The sequence below is a fragment of the Anoplopoma fimbria genome, chromosome 3, assembly GCF_027596085.1.
Source record: "Anoplopoma fimbria isolate UVic2021 breed Golden Eagle Sablefish chromosome 3, Afim_UVic_2022, whole genome shotgun sequence".
Taxonomy (NCBI): domain Eukaryota; kingdom Metazoa; phylum Chordata; class Actinopteri; order Perciformes; family Anoplopomatidae; genus Anoplopoma; species Anoplopoma fimbria.
In genome coordinates, this window is record NC_072451.1 from 9,981,094 (window position 1) to 10,000,705 (window position 19,612).

At 41.2% G+C, this 19,612-nt stretch overlaps 1 protein-coding gene across 1 annotated transcript in view; it reads right to left on the bottom strand.

The window, feature by feature from the left end:
- ptprfa (protein tyrosine phosphatase receptor type Fa) overlaps window positions 1-19,612 on the bottom strand; it is a 241,120-nt gene that overhangs the window by 16,844 nt on the left and 204,664 nt on the right. Inside the window, exons 26-29 of the mRNA XM_054596551.1 lie at window positions 15,263-15,386; window positions 14,892-15,067; window positions 7,552-7,671; window positions 5,848-6,002 (exon numbers count right to left, since the gene is read on the bottom strand). Of these exons, the coding sequence (XP_054452526.1) occupies window positions 5,848-6,002; window positions 7,552-7,671; window positions 14,892-15,067; window positions 15,263-15,386 (575 nt within the window). The remainder of the gene's footprint in view (window positions 1-5,847; window positions 6,003-7,551; window positions 7,672-14,891; window positions 15,068-15,262; window positions 15,387-19,612) is intronic.

Below are 19,612 nucleotides of genomic sequence, written 5' to 3' on the forward strand. Positions count from 1 at the left end.
TAATTACATTAACCGCTGGACTTTATGAGCACATATGCGTTTAAGAAAGATTTTGGCCATGTTTAAAACTTTCTGCACATTCAAAACATATCACACATATATTGCTGTGTTCTGAGATTTCAAGAATACATTTGTAATATTTTTAGGAAACAACATTGTACTATCCCAAGCATAAAGTTGCAATTTAATCAGAATAAAGTCTTACTGAAACCTGGCTGTGTCATGAAGAGTACGTTAGCCTTAATGAATCAACTCCTCCAAGTTATATTGATACTCATATTCCTCGAGGCACAGGCCGAGGAGGTGGAGTAGCAGCTATCTTTGACTCAAGCCTATTAATAGACCCGAAACCTAAATTAAATTACAACTCATTTGAAAGCCTTGTTCTTAGTCTTTCAAACCCGAGCGGGAAAGCATTAAAGTCAATTTTATTTGTTATAGTGTATCGTGCACCAGGTGCGTATTCTGAATTCCTATCTGAATTCTCAGAGTTTTTATCTAGTTTAGTCCTTAAGACAGATAAAGTTATTATTGTAGGGGATTTTAATATTCATGTGGATGTGTATAATGATAGCCTTAGTACTGCGTTTAGTTCATTATTAGATTCTATTGGCTTCTGTCAGTGTGTACATAAACCGACTCACTGTTTTAACCATACCCTTGACCTTGTTCTGGTATATGGTATTGAAATAGAAAATGTAATTGTCTCTCAACAGAACTGTCTTTTATCGGACCATTATCTAATAACCTTTGAATTTGTTCTACCAGAGTGTACGCCATTAGGCAAAAGTTTCTACACTAGATGTCTATCTGATAATGCTGTAGCTAAATTTAAAGAAGCGATTTCTTCAGGGTTTTATTCAGTACCATTGCTCAATATAACAGAGGACTCCTATGCTAACTTTAGTCCGTCTCAGATTGACCATCTTGTTGATAGTGCTGCATGCTCACTGCGAATGACACTAGACTCTATAGCTCCTCTAAAAAAGAAGCTAATAAAAGAAAGGAGGTTTGCTCCATGGTATAATCCTCAAACCCGCGATTTAAAGCAAATATCGCGAAAACTTGAAAGGATATGGCGTTCCACCAATGTGGCGAGACAGTCTTAAAATATATAAGAAGGCGGTCCGTAATGCTAGAGCAACCTATTATTCAGCATTAATAGAGAAAAATAAGAACAACCCTAGGGTTCTCTTCAGCACTGTAGCCAGGCTGACAGAGAGTCACAGCTCTGTTGAGCCGTGTATTCCTATAAACCTCAGTAGTAGTGACTTCATGAACTTCTTTAATGATAAGATTCTAACTATTAGAGAAAAAATTTATAATCTACTGCCCTCAACCAGTACCGATCGATCCATAGCTGTAGAACCTGAAATATATTTAGATGGCTTTTCTCCCATCGACCTTCAACAATTGACGTTAACTATTTCTAAGTCTAAACCTTCCACCTGTCTCTTAGACCCGATTCCGACTAGGCTGCTTAAGGAAGTTTTACCTTTAATTAGCAATTCTTTATTAGAAATTATCAATCTGTCTTTACTAACGGGCCATGTACCACAGGCCTTCAAACTAGCTGTAATTAAACCTCTTCTTAAGAAACCTACTCTTGATCCAGAGGTGTTGGCTAACTATAGACCTATATCTAACCTTCCGTTCCTCTCCAAGATCCTTGAGAAAGCAGTAGCAAATCAGCTCTGTGACTTTATGCATAACAATAGTTTATTTGAGGATTTTCAGTCAGGATTTAGAGTGAATCATAGCACAGAGATGGCACTGGTGAAAATTACCAATGACCTTCTAATAGCTTCAGACAAAGGACTTGTCTCTGTACTTGTATTGCTAGACCTTAGTGCTGCATTTGATACCATTGATCACCAAATCCTATTACAGAGATTGGAGCATCTAATAGGCATTAAAGGAACCACACTTAGCTGGTTTAAGTCGTATTTATCAGACCGATCTCAGTTTGTATATGTAAACAATGAAAGCTCGATGAAAACCAGGGTTAGTCACGGAGTTCCACAGGGGTCTGTTCTTGGACCTATTTTATTTACCTTATATATGCTTCCCTTGGGGAATATTATCAGAAAACACTCAGTAAACTTTCATTGTTATGCAGATGATACCCAGTTATATCTATCAATTAAGCCAGACGAAACTAACCAGTTCTCAAAACTTCAAGCATGTCTTACGGACCTAAAAACCTGGATGACCTGTAACTTCTTAATGTTAAACTCTGAAAAAACAGAAGTTATCCTACTAGGCCCAGATCACCTTCGAAATCAATTATCTAACGATATAGTTTCTCTAGATGGCATTGCTCTAGCATCCAGCACTACCGTTAAGAACCTTGGAGTTATCTTTGATCAGGATCTGTCTTTTAACTCTTATATAAAACAGATCTCAAGGACAGCCTTTTTTCATTTACGTAACATTGCGAAAATCAGGCAAATCCTGTCTCAAAGCGATGCAGAAAAACTAGTTCATGCATTTGTTACCTCTAGACTAGATTACTGTAACTCCTTATTATCAGGCTGCTCTAATAGGTCTCTTAGATATTTACAGTTGATCCAGAATGCTGCAGCACGTGTTCTAACAAAAACTAAGAAAAGAGATCATATTACTCCAGTATTAGCTTCTCTGCACTGGCTCCCTGTTAAATCAAGAATAGAATTTAAAATTATTTTACTTACCTACAAAGCTCTAACTGGCCAGGCACCGTCTTATCTTAAGGAACTTATAGTTCCATATTACCCAACTAGAAAGCTGCGCTCAATCAATGCAGGGTTACTTGTGGTTCCTAGAGTATATAAAAGTAGGATGGGAGCCAGAGCCTTCAGTTATCAGGCTCCTCTTCTGTGGAACCAGGTTCCAGTTTCAGTCCGGGGGCAGACACACTCACCACTTTCAAGAGCAGGCTTAAGACCTTCCTTTTTGATAGCGCTTATAGTTAGGGCTGGTTCAGGTTCGCCTTGGTCCAGCCCCTAGATATGCTGCTATATGCCTAGACAGCCGGGGGACTACCTAGGATACGCTGAGCTTCTCTCTCCTCTTCTCTCCCTCCATCTTTATGTATTAATCTCCTATTTTATGCACATTACTGATTTTGCTTCTTCCCCGGAGTTCTTGTGCTTTCTCGCCTCGCAGGTTCCCAGGAATCGGGGTTATATTTGGACTGTCATCATGCCACCTACTGAGGCCCTGCTGACACCCACTACTACTACCACTATCATTATTAGTCACATTACTATTATTATTGCCTGTACTATTACGCTTATTGACTTGCTTGTACCCTGGAGTCTTTGTGCTTTCTCGCTTCGCAGGCTTCTATAAATCGTGGCTGTACTTGGACCGTGGTCGTGCATCCTGCTACGGCCCTGTTGACATCGACTGCTACCACCATTATTATTACTAGTCACATTACTATTACTATTACCTGTACCATTAAGCATTTTAGCTTTACTTCCACCCTGAAGCCCTTTTGCTTTCTCGCTCTGCAGGTTTCCATGAATCGTTGTGGTACCTGGACCGTAGTCGTGCCTCCTGCTGTGAGCCGACTGACACCCACTGCTACTTCGATTATTATTATTAATCACATTACTATCCCTATTTTCACAATTATAATTCTACTGTAATAATTGCTGCTGTTATTATAAGTAGTCTTATTATATGAATCATTTATGTCATATACATCGAATGTGTTGTATCTCTGTTATGCTGTTCATTCTGTACACATGACATCTATTGCATTCTGTCCATCCTGGGAGAAGGATCCCTCCTCTGTCGTTCTCCCATAGGTTTCTTCCTTTTTTCTCCCTGTTAAAGGTTTTTTTTAGGGGAGTTGTTCCTGTGCCGATGTGAGGGAAGGACAGAGGATGTCGCATGTGCACAGATTGTAAAGCCCTCTGAGGCAAATTTGTAATTTGTGATTCTGGGCTATACAAAATAAACTGAATTGAATTGAATAATATTTGCAGAAAAAAAACAACCTTTTGCATTGTCTGCTGTGAATGACGTCATTGAGACTGACTGACAGTCTTATATTCTTACAAATAATGAGAAGTGAAAATTTGCTTTGTGTACAGTACAATCCGAACCCACCTTTACACTATGTATTACTGTATACCATTGTCTTTTAGGTGTCACTGATGTCCATGCTGGCCACTGTTTAAAATCAACGTAGACTCACTCTGTGCTTATATTTTGTTACATTTAGCTACACTTATAAATAAAATAATTGTGACAAAGAACAACCTTTACCAGACACATGTTGTGTAGTGATTCAGTGTATTGCGTCAGCCCTTCATGTGCTGTGCTGGATTGTGACATCGCACTGACCTCACTGCACAGAAGATGAGATGTGAGGGTCTCTTAGACAGCATGGAGGGAGCACTCTAGAAAAAACTGGACTGGATTTTCAGATCTTTGCTTCTCCTATTCTTTTGATATCTTTGGCGTAAAGCTTCACAGACCAGCTGGGTTGGTAAACAAGGATGAGCTTTGTGCAATACAATACAAACCATTTTTAGGATTTCTGTTTTGTTCTCTGTTACAATTACATACTTACTGTCAATGATATTATAGAGTTTACGCAAAGTATAAGTATTTCAAAATAATTGTGGGTAAAGTATGTAGTCTCTTTTCTATTTTATTCAATAGCCGTGTTTCCTCCAAGCATTGCAGTCCGTTAAGTTCTTTAAGCAATAGAACCACTCCACTCCTGGTACCCCCTGGGTCGAGGTTCCAAGTGAGCTGAACCAATAGAAGGTGGAGTTGAAACACCACATACCACTGATTGGTTGGAGAGAATTGTTACAAGCGGACCCTAAGACATTCTTAACAAACCCGTCGTTTTAAATAGCCCTGCCACCGTCAATAGCAGCCGCAATTTTGTATTCAATTTTGTATAAAATGGCTAATCTCAAAACTACCGTGCACTACATCGTACACTAAGTACACTCCGCCGTGCACTCCGCCATATTCTACTAAGCTATTGTGTCCCTTCACTAAGTTCCCTCCCCTCCAGCGCAAGCCAATCATAGCATAACATTAGACCGCACCAACCAGGGTCTAACAACTATCCAGCTTTGCTCCATAGCCTCTAATGCAATCTCTTTAGATTTTCTTCATTTTTATTTGAGTTAGTCATGGTTAAAGGCTGTGTTACATCCTTTCATCACTTATTGTAGACCCTTCTGGATGTTAATCTCTGAAATCATTTTTCAAAAAAAAAAAAAAAAAAAAAAGGAGTACAGTTAGTGACAGTGTGGGGCTCCATGATAGCTCTGTCAGCTTGAAGGAGTAGCAGCGGGGGGAAGGGCTTAGCGAAGTGTCAGTAAGGTCCAGTTGGTTCACAAGATGATGCCAAATGACACCGATATATGAAACCACTGAGTGTTGTAAAACCTATAGGACTGTTGGATAAAACCAAGAAAGTGAAACATAGGCCACAAGTTTAGTTCAGAGTCAAAGCTCCTTGCTTTAACAGCGTTTCCAATTATCTATTCATCTTCATCTGACAATGTAAGTATTCCCCTGATATAATTTTTCCATGGGTGCTCAAAAATGACCCACAGGTGAACTCCCGAGCACCCACAAAAGAGGCCCCTGTGATCATGGTGTTGCACTCAGTTGTAAAAACAAGAAGTTAAAACCCTGCCTACTTTCGCACCTCAACACACCTGACCAATCAATGCATAAGGTGGCATGCTTGTTGGTTTGTCTTTTTCAGAATGTATCATAAAGTGTTGGACGCCATTGGAAAGGGGATTTCACACTATGTCAGACCTTAGACACACTTTGTTTGAAGCATACTGAGGCCTTGTGTAGATGTAAGAGGTAGGTTACCTGCAGTGGACCACCATGGGTCCAGCATCTGGAGGGTTACAGGCCTTGACTCTGCGTAGGAAGGCCAGTGTTGGGGTGGGATACTCAGGCACTCCATGGTCAGGCCAGGCCATAAACTGGAACTGTCGAACCTCTCTCTTCTCACTTGAGCCATTCTGTTGGAGCACAGATACAATCATCAACCCCAGAGCCCCCACCCAAAGGGACAACCAATGATCTAGTTACAAACATTTTTTTATTTCGTAATTATCATTTGCAAAAGATATGAATGTTATACTGTTTCAAAAAAATGAGGTTTCAGCTTTCAGAATCCGTAACCCATTTGTATGTTGACCAAACTGTCTTTTTTTATGGTTTTTGTAACATTACTATATGGAAATATAGTTTTGAAGTTAAGGTCATCGTTAGCAGCAAACATGTCAACAGTAAACGTGGCAAAACACTGAGACCGGCTAAGTATGACATCACAAATTACATCATAAATGTTGTACTTTTTTTTTTTTCATAATATTAACAGTATTAGAGTATTAGAGAATAGGAAAATACATTCAGTTACATTAATATTGAAATTAAGATTATACACATTTATATATTATTTTTTCTCCATTTTCTCTTGGATGGCAAAATAGTTTAGTTTAGTTACCACGGATTCATATTCCTTAGCTTCTTACTTTTTCAAAGGAGACTAGATACATAAAAGCCTTATGGTGGAGGAGCTATTCCTGATGCATTTTGGGTATGTTATTTTAGGCATTTTTTAGGGAAAGGGATTAGGGATAGGGTTTAAGAGGTTAATAAACTCTGCTATAAAAAATGTCTTTAACAAAAAAGTTTTTTTGTTTATAAAAAAATATGATTCAACAAACTGAAAAATCCATGATTTGATAATGTAGCCTTCAACTGTCATTAAAAATAAATGCATCACAGTAACTAATGGATAAATCACCAAACTGATTTATGTGAGAATCTCACATGATGATACATCACAAACGCTTCTAAGCAGCACTCAAAAGCCTGATAATCAATTTATAAAGAGCCATTGATGAATGAGTACACTGGTACAGTACTGTTAATGGTAAAACCACTTATTATCAAATCAGGAGTAAAGGCATCATAACTTTTATTCATAACTCTCAGGAAGCCAGAGTTTTCACATTTTCCTCATTTAAGCACCAAGACACAATCGTCTTCTTCTTCGACTCTCGATGGCTTTGTACCATTCAGTGTCTGTTACGATTTAACTAAGACATGACAGAATATCTATGGAAACTTCTGCACGGAGTGTGCCCTGCGCCTGGCTCCAGGTAAGAGAAAGACAGAGCTTGAGACTTAAACAAAATAGTATGACAGGCTGTTCTCTCACAGGCTGAATCACTGATGAATTTATTTTTCCGCTTTAGCTAGTGACTCCACTGATACGTTGTCATTACTAAATATTGGAGAGCCAGTTCTACTGCCTGTTCCATAATATCCACAGCCTCTTCTGCTCCAGTCGCACTGCAGGGGGGACATGTTATAGAATGATGGGATCTGAGACTCAACTTAAAATTGGCTGTTTTATGATCTATCCTTTAAACAGATATTGTGTGCATGCTTCAAATCTGCTGCTGCAGCTTTTTCCTTAATCTGACTGCATTCAATTCAGACTTGTGTTGGGTTGAAAGTCCTCTGAATATATACACAGTGTACAATAAGGGTTCTCACCTTATATAGGGCGAATGTTCGTACGCTGTACGTAGCCAGCTCCACAGTGTCCAGCATGGTCACCTGGATCATCCCATATGTCTCTGTGCCTCGACTGGGCCAGTACTGGTCACATTTCACCTGCAAACAGACACAAACCAAAAAAAGTGTTTTTATTCACAAACAATATTTGGTATGGGTAAGTTATAGGGACAGAAAGATGAGAACAGAACTGAGTGGTGAGAAGGATTGCTATATTTGGTTACTGTTATAGTCTGCTAGGGCTGTCTTGGTGATGTTGGCCAGATCTCTTGACCATCCATCTGTCCATAAATACATTCCACACATTGGTATGGGGTGGAATATGTTGACAACTACTTGAAAGAATGACATGAATAGCTGTGGACCGTTATGATCCCCTGAGGCAAATAACTTTTAAGCATTTTGATATTCGTTTAGGTGAAGTTATACAGCATGAAATTAACTACAAAATTAGTACTTTCTATTATCTTTCCTAATGGGTGCAGTCCCAGCCATTCAATACAAACAATTTCAACACAAGCTGCGTCTATCTGATACAAGTAAATGTGTGTAGAAATGCCCCGAACCGGGCAGACAATGGGTCAATGAGCGATCGGCTTGGTAGAAAGGGAAGAGTCGTCCCTGTCTCACTCCCAACTCGTCCAATACTGAAGCTTGGTCAGTGCCCCCCCGGTGACTGGTACCCTCACAGGGTGGAACCCTTTAGCATCACACCAGGCTTTCAACTAACTCTGATGTAAACCCACATGCGGCATTATCAGACGCTCAGAGCAACTGATGTAGTATAAAGTGGGGATAGTCCGCTAAGGGTGGGTGGGAGTGTTGGTGCGAACAGAGGACTCCCACTCAGGAGGTCACTGTTTTTTGCCCCTTGAGAAACTAAAAGTCAATACCGCTACTAGCATAGCGTTATGGAGGAAAACAGAGTAGAACTACAGTCCCTGGACAGATGCCGAAATAAATTGTCAGCAGGCACTTCCACTTTCACTCTGCTTTCACTTTCTGCTTCTTACCCCTTGCAATATAAACCAGCCTCCTCTGTCTTTGAGTTTGTCTGGTGAGATGGAGGAGCTCTGCAGCGCGACTTGACAGAGATTGCTTTAAGGGTGAATGCTTCCTCATTAGAAAGCCGTGTCACAAGCACAGCTACATAGTAACCGACGCCAAGTTGTTACCACAGCAACCCATGCAGCTAGGTTGGTGAAGTCTGGACAAAAAAAATGTGATTTGCATGATATCTGAACTGTGCCATTGTCACAGCAGTCGTTAGCTTTGTAATCACTTGCTAGTCACATTAGTCATTAGTTAGTCAAGTTCAGATCAACCACGCTCTTTTCCTGAACTAAGTGGTTTTGTTGCATAAACCTAACTTCCTGTGAAGAAAGCTCCACTGTTCCAGTCCAGCAGATGGCAGCTACGTGACAAAAAGTAACGCTTAATAGCAAGATGGTATTGTGGGCTTAACAGTAGTTTTTCTTCTTTTGTTTGTATTAATGTGCACTGTTGCATAATGGCATTGTTGTAAGTGTCACATGGGCAATACGTCTCTAAACATAAAGCAGACTATATGAACAAAACAAACTGACGACTCAAGTGACATCACTTGAGGACATTTACCAGATATCACTCAGCTCCTTGGAGACACTAAAAACTTATTTTAATTTTATATGCAGTAGTTTTTTCATTTTAAGGCATGGCTCAGAGGTAGAGCGGTTGGTCCTTTACCCAGCAGAGTCGGCAGTTGTAGTGCTCGTAATACTAGAAAGGCACTATATAAATGCAAGTCCATTCACCAACCTTTTAATATTTCTCCCCAACACATAGAAACAGATTTCAATGTGTAAAGTCTGTGGAGTTCCACTTTAAGTAAGTAGTCAAGCTGAGCTGATGGATAGAGAATGTTTGCTGCCGGTAGTGTACAGTAGGGGTTTAAGAGCTTTTATCTTTGAAAAAAGCTTCCACTACTGCTGCACAGACAAAATGAGTTTAATTAGCACTAATATAGCACCCACTGGTTTCCTAATGAGCTCTTTGGACTCCCTTCCCACTAACATTGAGAGTAAAAGCAATCCACTACAGGCAAAAATTACACATGCACTTTCGGAGCAAGCGAGGAAGAGTTCAAACGTTCAGATTAAAAAGACAGAGTCATAGAACAAATTGGTACGACCAGTGTGTGCCCTGCTGGTGTTGCTGTTGTTATTCCACTGTTGGCTGTGTGAGGGAATGTATTCAGTGGATGACAGGGGGTGAAGCGCCATACATGAGGACATAAGTGTTGACTTGAGGGCATGCCGCAGGAAACCGGCCTGACAGACGGGGGAGGTTACGCATCAAAGACCTGGGTTCAGGTGTCTGAGTTGGGGGTGGAGGTTGTTTGGCAAAGCCTGTGGCCAAATACAGAGCCCGACGTCCTTTGGTCAAAGTGGTGTGAAAAGCCAGTTCACCCCCTGGACAGAGCCCACACGGCTCATTAAGTGTTACAGGCAGAAAGATAACAAGAGATCTGAGAGACTGCCCTCATTAGAGCAACAGCAGCGTTAGTCATTTGTTCGAACCAAGGCGGCCTAAGGTTAGGTGTTCTCGACCAGCTACCTATTTTAGTCGTGTGAATAACGCCTGTCCTTTGTGTGATGATTCCTATTGGGATGTTCTCGCGTTGTGAAACCTGGCCAACATAGTGTGACTTTGACCCCCGTTCACATCCCGTTCACATCCCGTGTACTACTAACAATCCAAGCTTTCCACATGAAACCCCTCCCGGACTTCACTGTTTAAGGCATCACCTACTTCTAGGAAACATGGTTTATCTGTAAAACAGCACCTGGCCTGAGAAGCGCTGTTTGAGGGACTTTTGTCTAAACAATTTTTTTGTCGTTCTACAATCTGCACACTTTGTGGAAGGGACGCTGTAAGAATGTTAAAAGAAGATGATGAGGCTATACAATATAAGTTAGTTTATGACTTTACATTGCCACCCCTGTCACCATGTGGGTATGTGTTGATCTGTTGTGGCAGAGATGGCATAGAGACGACATAGTAAGTACAGGCCAGCCTGTTCTAATTTCCAGGGTGTCAAATACCGATGCTTTGTCACGCCCCACAGCATCTGATACCAACACACAAGGCACCCTTAACCATCTCTATGACACCAGCCCGGCTTTGAAGTAACTACAATGTAAACCCATCCACGAAATTGTGAGACGCTAAGAGAAAATGCTCCAGGAGGGTTATCATGCAATAGAAAAACCAAACAATGGTTTGTTTGGGTCAAACAAACACGGGTCTATCACCCGGGAGACCTCTGTTTGTTTCCCACGTGAAACCAACAACGTGTGGTTTGCATTCATAATGTTAAGTTTGACTTAACTTTATAACTGTATTTTCAAACCAAAACACAATATCTTCCTAAACATAACATAAAGTGGTTTTGTTGCCTAAAACTAAGTTTTTGTTTGACTTCGCAACATGAATCATGTATTTACTGTGGCTGTGGTGGAGCGTCATAGTTTGATGCACTGGACTACCCAGTGTGTTAGAAAGTGACACAAAGGGAGCTTATCAAGCGTCAGCGTGTGACGAGTTTGGATGAGAAAGAGTTGTATTGGCAAATGCCCAGGGCACCATCATACACTGTAGATTTAGTCTCTGTAACGTCAACCGTAGGTTTCTGAAGAGCCCTTGTAAAGCTCAAAGTGGGCCGCTCTGGCCGTCGCCATCTTGGCAGTGACGACACAGTCTGACTGTAAAAATGGACATGGGAAAAGATTGTGGGTGGAGCTGAGTCTGCCACGCACTTTATTATGCCTACCTTTAAGCCTCAATTTATTTTAAACTGTTGAATTATACAATACAATCGTTTTTAGTACCAGGATTTAAAAATGTTTATTTCATCTATAAAATTGGGCATTTTTACCATGGAAGTCTGTAGGGATTGACTTGATTTTGGAGCCATTTGATACACTGCAGTTTTTGGCACTTGCACGTTGGCTTCATTTATCACCATTTCATGTTTTCGCATGGGCACCATCCATTAATAGGGGCATTTAATGAATGAGTATGTGACATTGACATGAGTAGCCTCGAATATACTGTATCATGTCACAAAGACAAAAGTCCTCTGGGGCCCAGGGCGGAAAAAGAGAAGAGGTGGGAATACAACAGGTTATGTGATTAATGAATAGTTTATGTATTGCATAGTAGATACCATTGAAGCAGAGTGCTACGAGCAAGATTAGCAAGGTTTGCTAATTTAGTAAATAGTTAGGGTTAACGACAGTTACTCCCAGTTTAAATTCATTTAAATTAGCAAGGTTTGCTAATTTAGTAAATAGTATGGGTTAACGACAGTTACTCCCAGCTTAAATTCATTTAGGAAAGTTCTAAAGATCTGTTTTGGGAATAACCTTTTGTTTTAAGTGTGATCGTGATAGCTTAATCTCAAAAACATAAAGCTATGCAGTTTCTGTGTGAGTGTATGAAGACATTGATTGGTGGTGGAATTAGCTGCGATGCCATGGGGGCCAGCTAAAGCCATGTCCTAGGGCACCAGATTGATCAGGCCGACTCTGAGTACGAGTGCCTCACATTTGTACATAAGTACACAGCTTGAGTAAGTACTTAGAGCTTTAGACCAGTGGTGTTTAGCAATGCCACACAGACCACTGTTACCTCAACAGATGCTAAGATTTCAAGCTGTCTTAACAAGTAAGCCAGTCCGCTCGATCAAAACACCACTACACCACTGGCCATATGTACTTTAAAAGAGTTGATTGATTGCTGTAAACATACATAATCACCATACTGGGAGGGAACACCTTCATAGTGTGACAACACAGTAAGAAATAGGGGACAAAATCCACAGTCATTATGTCATTCAAAAGTCCGACCAAAGCTAATACGAGTCTTCAGCAAGCTGAGTTACTTTGCCGTCTGAAATGCCTGTCTGCCTGTAGAAACCTTGACGGACTGGCCGATTTACTGCGATTTACTGCTCCTGCTGACGCCAGTTATCACTGCAGTTCTAGTACAAGATTGATTTTTTTCCATTTCCTATTTTTCACATTTAAGCCTGCTTCTGGCAAGCTCACTTTCATTTCAAGTGCAGGTTTTCCAAGTGGGTAAGGACATTTACAACATAAGGTTGGCTGCTTTTTGGTAGTAGTAGTGGTATTAGTATTAATATTAGTTGTTAAGTTGCAGTGGAGATTTCATTAATTTTTTCCACTGCCATATGGTTTTAATGAATGTAAAATGTAGCGGCTAGGGGAATTGTTGCCATGACGGTCTGCAGCCCATAGGCAGTTGCCCCCCTTTGCCCAGCTGGGTCCAGCCAGTCAACACGGTTAACTATCTTGTCGTTGTAGAAATCTGACATTCCTTGCCCACTGATTTAAGGGAGTTCCAAATTGGCTTCAATATTCCAAAGGGAGGTACGCTTGGTAAGCTATTTCGCAAGGACACAAAAATTATTCTTATCGTGCCATTTTGTGGAATGAATAATAACAGAACATTGACGCAGTGTTTTTTTTATCATGTGTATTGTTGGGTGTACCTAACTCTGCTCTGCATTGTTGATGACTACTAAAATCTAGACGTGTTTCAAAATTGTCCGTTAGTAAACTCAAGGTTTTCAACATAGCCACATTGCTCCTGGGACAAGTAGACTATAATGCATGGAGTCCCTCACACCAGCATAAACAGTTTGGTTCGGCTGCAGCCATTACCTCGGCCACAGGTTAGAATACCTCATATTTCCTGCACCTCCGGTTGAACCGCAGACGGGTGTTATTGGCTCCGGCAGTGGGCTGATGGTCTCAGTCACAAATAATGGCACGCGGCTGTGGCACTCAGTTCTGCCCCTTGGTTGTGGAGTTATTAACAATGTGAAAGAGGGCTGAAATCATTACTCATGAAAACTGTCCCTGCCCTGCTAGCTCTCATCCGCCATGTGGCTGGCTGTGAATGCCTCTTCCCTCATGTCCACCAGCAGAATGATGTGGTTGCACAGCCAATCTCTTCTGTACCATAGGAAAAACATTTTTACGAGTTACAGCAAGAGTAGCTGAAGTTAAATGATATACCTTTTTTGTTTGTGAACATGTGGTTAAGAAAAACTGCTGGCAACTGGGAGAATCAAAAAGGGTTCCCGTGTTCTACCTGAAGGGCTTCTGAAAGTCTGTTATTTTTGAAGAAGGAGTTCTTCGAGAATTCTTTTGGAGACGTATTTGCTCTATTTTAAATATTTCAACTCGAGTGAGAACTTCAGGTGATGCTGTGTTGCTAAAACCTATCAGTGTTGAGATTCACCTCCTGCCATCATCGACGTCCTGATGTTGTTGAATCAGAATTGGAGGAAAAACAGTTATTGTGGCACCCAGAGCTCTACCATACCTCATATTAGTAGAGACTGGACAAAACTGTGTGTATAAATGTATGTGTATAAACCATATGGTACAAACAATAACGACACAGTGTATTTACGCCCATTGGAATATAAAAGTGTTCTCACTGGGTGGTTTCTAGATCAAACCACACTGATTATAAAAAGGTTTTCGGTAGCAGGGCAGTGTTCTAGAGTAAAGACAGCCCCCACCCCTTTGCGACTGTGGCATTGGGTCCTCCCCAGTAACAATAGTAACAAGCCATCCCTACGACAACAAGCATCGGCCCGCCCCTTCTGGGTAAAGATCCCCATTCTTTGTGATGGAAACATTTCCTGTATCATCAAGGCCCGACGAGCCTAGCCCTCTGTGATGGGCCCACCCTTCCCCATGAGGGCAACTAGCCATAACTAAAGGAGATGTCAGAGTGGGCTGATCTGTTATGTGTTTTTAAAAGGTGACCTTCGTTTTGAATGAAAGAAGGTGGATGGAGTGGCTGATTTGCATTAAATGAATGCATAATGATTGTATGCTGATGATGATGTATTATCTGTGACTTCTACAGAAAACTGATTTAAAATGTATTTCTGTACTTATTTAAAGTGCCAGTGTGTAGCATTTTGAGGGATCGATAAACAGAAATGGAATATAATTATTATTATTAATAAACTATGTTTTCATTAGTGTATAACCACCTTAAACTAAGAAGCTTTGTGTTTTTGCTTGTTAGAATGAGCCCTTCATATCTACATAGTCCCCCACCATGTTTCTAAACTTCCTTTAGAGAGGCACTGCGTTTTAACTTATAGTGGCAGCTTAAATTTGTTGGCTAATAGGCTTCCAAAGGGGGGGTTGAGCAGGGGGCACATACATCCACTGTAAACCCGGGGCCATTGTGATCATCATTTTGACTATGTCTCATCGTGAGAGACTCACCCGTGACTTCTCCTCTAGGCGGGTCATCATAACGATGGTGCAGGTCCTCTGCTCCCACACCATCCTCCAGAAGTCGCTCAGAGTTTCTGGCAGCGGCCCCTGTGTGGCGATGTAGGCATTCTGCTTCCTGTAGCCATCAATGTAGTTGGCATTGACGTAATCGCTGCCCGGAACTCCTGCAGCGAGGAACAAGTCGGACAAAGTGAGCGAACAAATTCAGAGGGGAGCCAATCGGGAAACAGTTGTGTTTTTCAATAAAATGTGATCAAATACACGAAATCAGAAAGAAAGGGTTATCTCTAATATAAGCCTGTTTGAATGAAGGCCTTTAAAGTCGCCTCTCTTGAGATGTCTGAATTAGTTTCGCTCACCGTCCACTGGTGTGAGGATGACCCTGGAGTGGTCGTAGGCAATAACATTTGCATAGCGGTTCTTTGGCTTGTTGACCTCCAGGTTGGAGTGCTCCCAGGTGAACTGCTGTCCTGGATCAACAGACTGACACACAGAGGAGGGGGAGAGGGGGAGAGTGGGAGAGAGGGATAAACACAGGTGGGAAAGAGAGAGAGCATGTAACCATTTATTACAATAGTGCGTATATTCTTTGCCGCTTTTTTTTAAAGCCTGTCAGATGGACTTGGAGTGAAGAGTCCGGACCAATAAATGTGACATAGAAACTAATTTGTTATCCCTCCCCCAGCCTACTGCTCTATAATATGAAAAGCCCTGGTTGATCTTTAAGCCCCCTGGATACACACTGGACTGTTTGGACACTCCTAAATCCCTTCCAGCCTTCCACTCTAGCAGCTCAGTGCCTGGCGATAACAAAGGAACAGGCAAAGCAATGCAGAAAGGTTTTGGAGGACTGTGGCATACATTAGGTTGAGTGATGGCGGACCACTAGCATTATATCAACAGTGGACGGATAAGGAGTTGTGGTAGATTTTTATTTCTCAACACAACACCAAATGTGACAGCAGATAAAACTGTGATAACTCAGTTGAGGTTGGGTCGCTGCATGAAAACACGGACCAGCAACCTCGTGGAAAGCACAGCTGTGGAGAACAGAGAGCGTTGAGCATGTTTCGATCCACATGTGTGCATGTCTGTGGGCGTCTGACTTTTCTTCTAGCACCCTTAGTAAGGTCAAAATTCCACTTTGACCAATACTTGTGATGATTGTTAATGCTTAAATACTTGAAAATGGCATTCTCATCCATTCTCATCAACATTTTTTGCAACCACAGTGCCGCAGACTTTTAGTCTTGTTGAAATTTATGGTAAGCTGAAAGTTTAATGAACAGCAGGGTGCAGTCATTGCGTTCCTCTGGCGAGTGACATAGTAATTTGATAAACATTCTACACTTATTGTTTTGTTACTTCAATTCTTCATACAACTTTTATTTGGATCTGAACAACAACAGACAAAGATGTGAGCACAATGATGCTTATTTTCTAAGTAATAAGAAACGACATAAGGCACATTGTGTAGGATTTGATGAGGCTGCAGATTGCAATGAACTGAAAACCCTCTCTGTCACGCCTCCTTTTCCGATACTGCATTAACTTGAGCCGCAGAGTGCAAAACTCTGGTAACACCGCTGGCCTCGCTCAGGGGCCATCCATAGCATAAAAACACTACTTTAGGAGAAGTCAGACCGTGGCTGGTGGTACCATGGTTTTACACTCTGTGGATCACTTAACCACAGTTTATGTGACCTTTAGGTAATGCAAAAACATGAAAGGTTCACGCAAGTGTCTGGTTTGTTCATTCTATGCTACTGTAGAAACATGGCGGTACAACATGGCGGACTCCAGAAAGACGACCCTCTCACTATGTAGATATGAAGGGCTCATTCTAAGCTTACACAATAATATATTAGTTTCAGGTCATTATACCCTAATGGAAACATAGTTATGAGAAATATATTCTATTTCTGCTAAAATAGCCCTCAAATGCTACAACATGGCTCTTTAATTTCCGCACATGGACTGACAAAGGTATAACAAGTCTAGAGCACATTTTCCATAATAATTTCCTGGTCATAATATCGGCCGGCCTAATGTTTTTTTTTTTGCATACTTTGAACAGAACCTACCATATTTGGTAGCAGCAACGACCTTTCAATCACAGTAAGCCCTCCCTAAAGCATACTCCGCTTAATGGTCTATTTGACTCTAAATGGATCATAATTGACAAATGAACATCATGCTGTATTGAAGAAGACTTGAAACTAGAGATTGAGACCATAAACTCATGTTTACAATGTTTACTGAGGGAATAAATCAAGAGAGAAGTAGGTAGTAGTCATTTTTTGAAGATTTACACAACCACAGGAGTCGCCCCCTGATGGTCAGTAGAGAGAATGCAAGTTTTAAGACACCTCAGCAACGGCTTCACTGAGCAGAGCCGGAGGTTGCCGCCTTTGGAAAACATAGTTTTGACGGAACAGAAGTTTAAACTTCTTATCAATTACTATAAAATGAAACAACAACTCTTTTGATCCTGTCGTACTGACTCACACACCAACATCAAATCAACACGGCACACTCAACTGTTTTTGTCTTCCTCGTGCACCTGTTAAGTGTTCTGTCTTTTGTCTTGCAATAAAAAAAAGAAGAGATGGTGAAAGATGCTTCTCTGAATAGTATTTTCTACTTATTTATTTGTACTCTTAAATCCCTGCTGTATTCGAGATGGAAAACCCACGCCTGTGTTGCAGTGATGGTAGAGTGCAGACAGGGTTTTTGCTATGCTGTCGATGATTGGTCTCTATCGATTGCAGGCTGTGAATGCAGCCGCAGGTTTAGCTGAATAATGACATGCTGAAGATTGTTATTCATGATTGACCTTTCACGCTTCTACTTATCTTGCATCATCTGGAAACAAACACACACACCTTTATGCACACACACAAGCACGGGCAAAATGAAGCCGTGACGAGGACTCTAATATCCTGCTGCTTTTCCTCCTGGCTGGCTGGACGGCTGCTCAGCCCCCCCCTCCAGCCTACAACTGATAATAATGACAATGGAGAAAGAGGTTGAATGCACATCTTATTTAACAGCCTGTTAGGTAAGGCTTCCAGCACGCTGCACTGACAAACCACTCACATCACTGCTAATGTGCTCCGCCGACGTGTAGATCGCTTACCGAGTGTGTCAGCATAATCACACTCACGGAGCTGCAGTTCCACCGACAACAAACAAAGCAGGTGAACAACAGAGGGAGGAAGAGCCAGGCGTGAAGCGTGTGGATTGGTGTCTAGCAGAGTCGGGTTCGCTCTCACCACCTGCTGCCTCATTCACTGAGTTAAGGATATTAATCAATCACTTTAATATACACTACAGGTGTCGTTATTGGCTTAAATCAGATTGGTTTTTTTTTACGATGCTTTCTGTAACTACAAATGTTTGCATCTAAATGTACACTGATGTACCTTTATGAATCTAGTTTTCTGTACCTTAGGCAAACAAATACGAATGTACTGACCATATGCGTGTCCAAAATAACTGCTTGCTGTACAGTCAAAACCCAACAAGTCCTCCACATTAAACAACAAAATATGCTATTTTTCCATCCCTCTAAAATAAGAGCGATAAGTTAAGATACCTGAGGGCCGAGCACCAAAGCAGAGACAAACTGACCAAACCTGGTATTTTTTTTTTAAAACCGATTTTTCGTATGCTATTTCATTATTAGTTTATTTATGAGAATTTTTGAGGCAAGAAATCAATAGATTTCAAATACTGGCAGTTTCGATTTATTTTTACTAATTGATTGATACAATTAAAAATGTTTCCCAATGTTTTTACGAGTTAAGAAGCTCCACATACTGGCCCGACAGTAAGCTAGCACCTGTTGGTGATGCTAGCTAGCTAGACAGCAGGGCAGTCATAACTGAGCTCTCTCAAAAGGCCGCTCTTGTAGTATTTAAATAGCTAGCTAGCTAATCACCACTGTTCTGCACTGCTCTCATAAGGCGGTTACCGCCAATAACGCCATCCCTTACACAGGCCGTTGTTGCAGAAATCCACCCACCGGTTCCCACTGTTAGCTCGGTCAGCACTGTTAATGTTGTTCTCACTGTTAGCTTCTGGCCACCGGCTCAGCCGTCGCCATGTTAAAGAGCCTTTTGGAGGCAATACTTTAATCATAAATATGCTCTGAATTTCAAATTGAACACTGTTAAACAACACGACACATACCTGAGCTCCAAAAGCAGATAGAAAACAGATATTTCAAAAGAGCTGTGACAAGAAGTCCTGAGAAAACAGCCAAAACTATGTTTTACTAGCGCACACTTGCTTTTACTTATTTGATACGGCTCAGAAATATATATAATCCTACTTATGTGATGAAGAGAAGAAATGTTTGAGTCCATGTCCAGTATATGAAGTGGTCTCTAGTAGTCCCCAAACAGACTGGCTCATTCATCAGATGTAACAAGCTGTGAGATCCTCTGGCAGTCCTCATTTTAAATACAGCCATTATCAGCTTTTCATTTCAAGCCCTGCTGCCCCTACTATAGGCTAATGGCTGGTTGCTCCAATGCAACAGGACGCAGAAGGACATACAAAATGTGTCTGTGTGTGTGTATTACTCATGATGTGAGGACATATTTCTGTTTACACAGCCACATTGTGGGGACTCTGCTTCCTATGGAGGAAAAAAAATACATTTTAGGGTGAAGACCACTACTTGCCTAATAATTACCCTACTC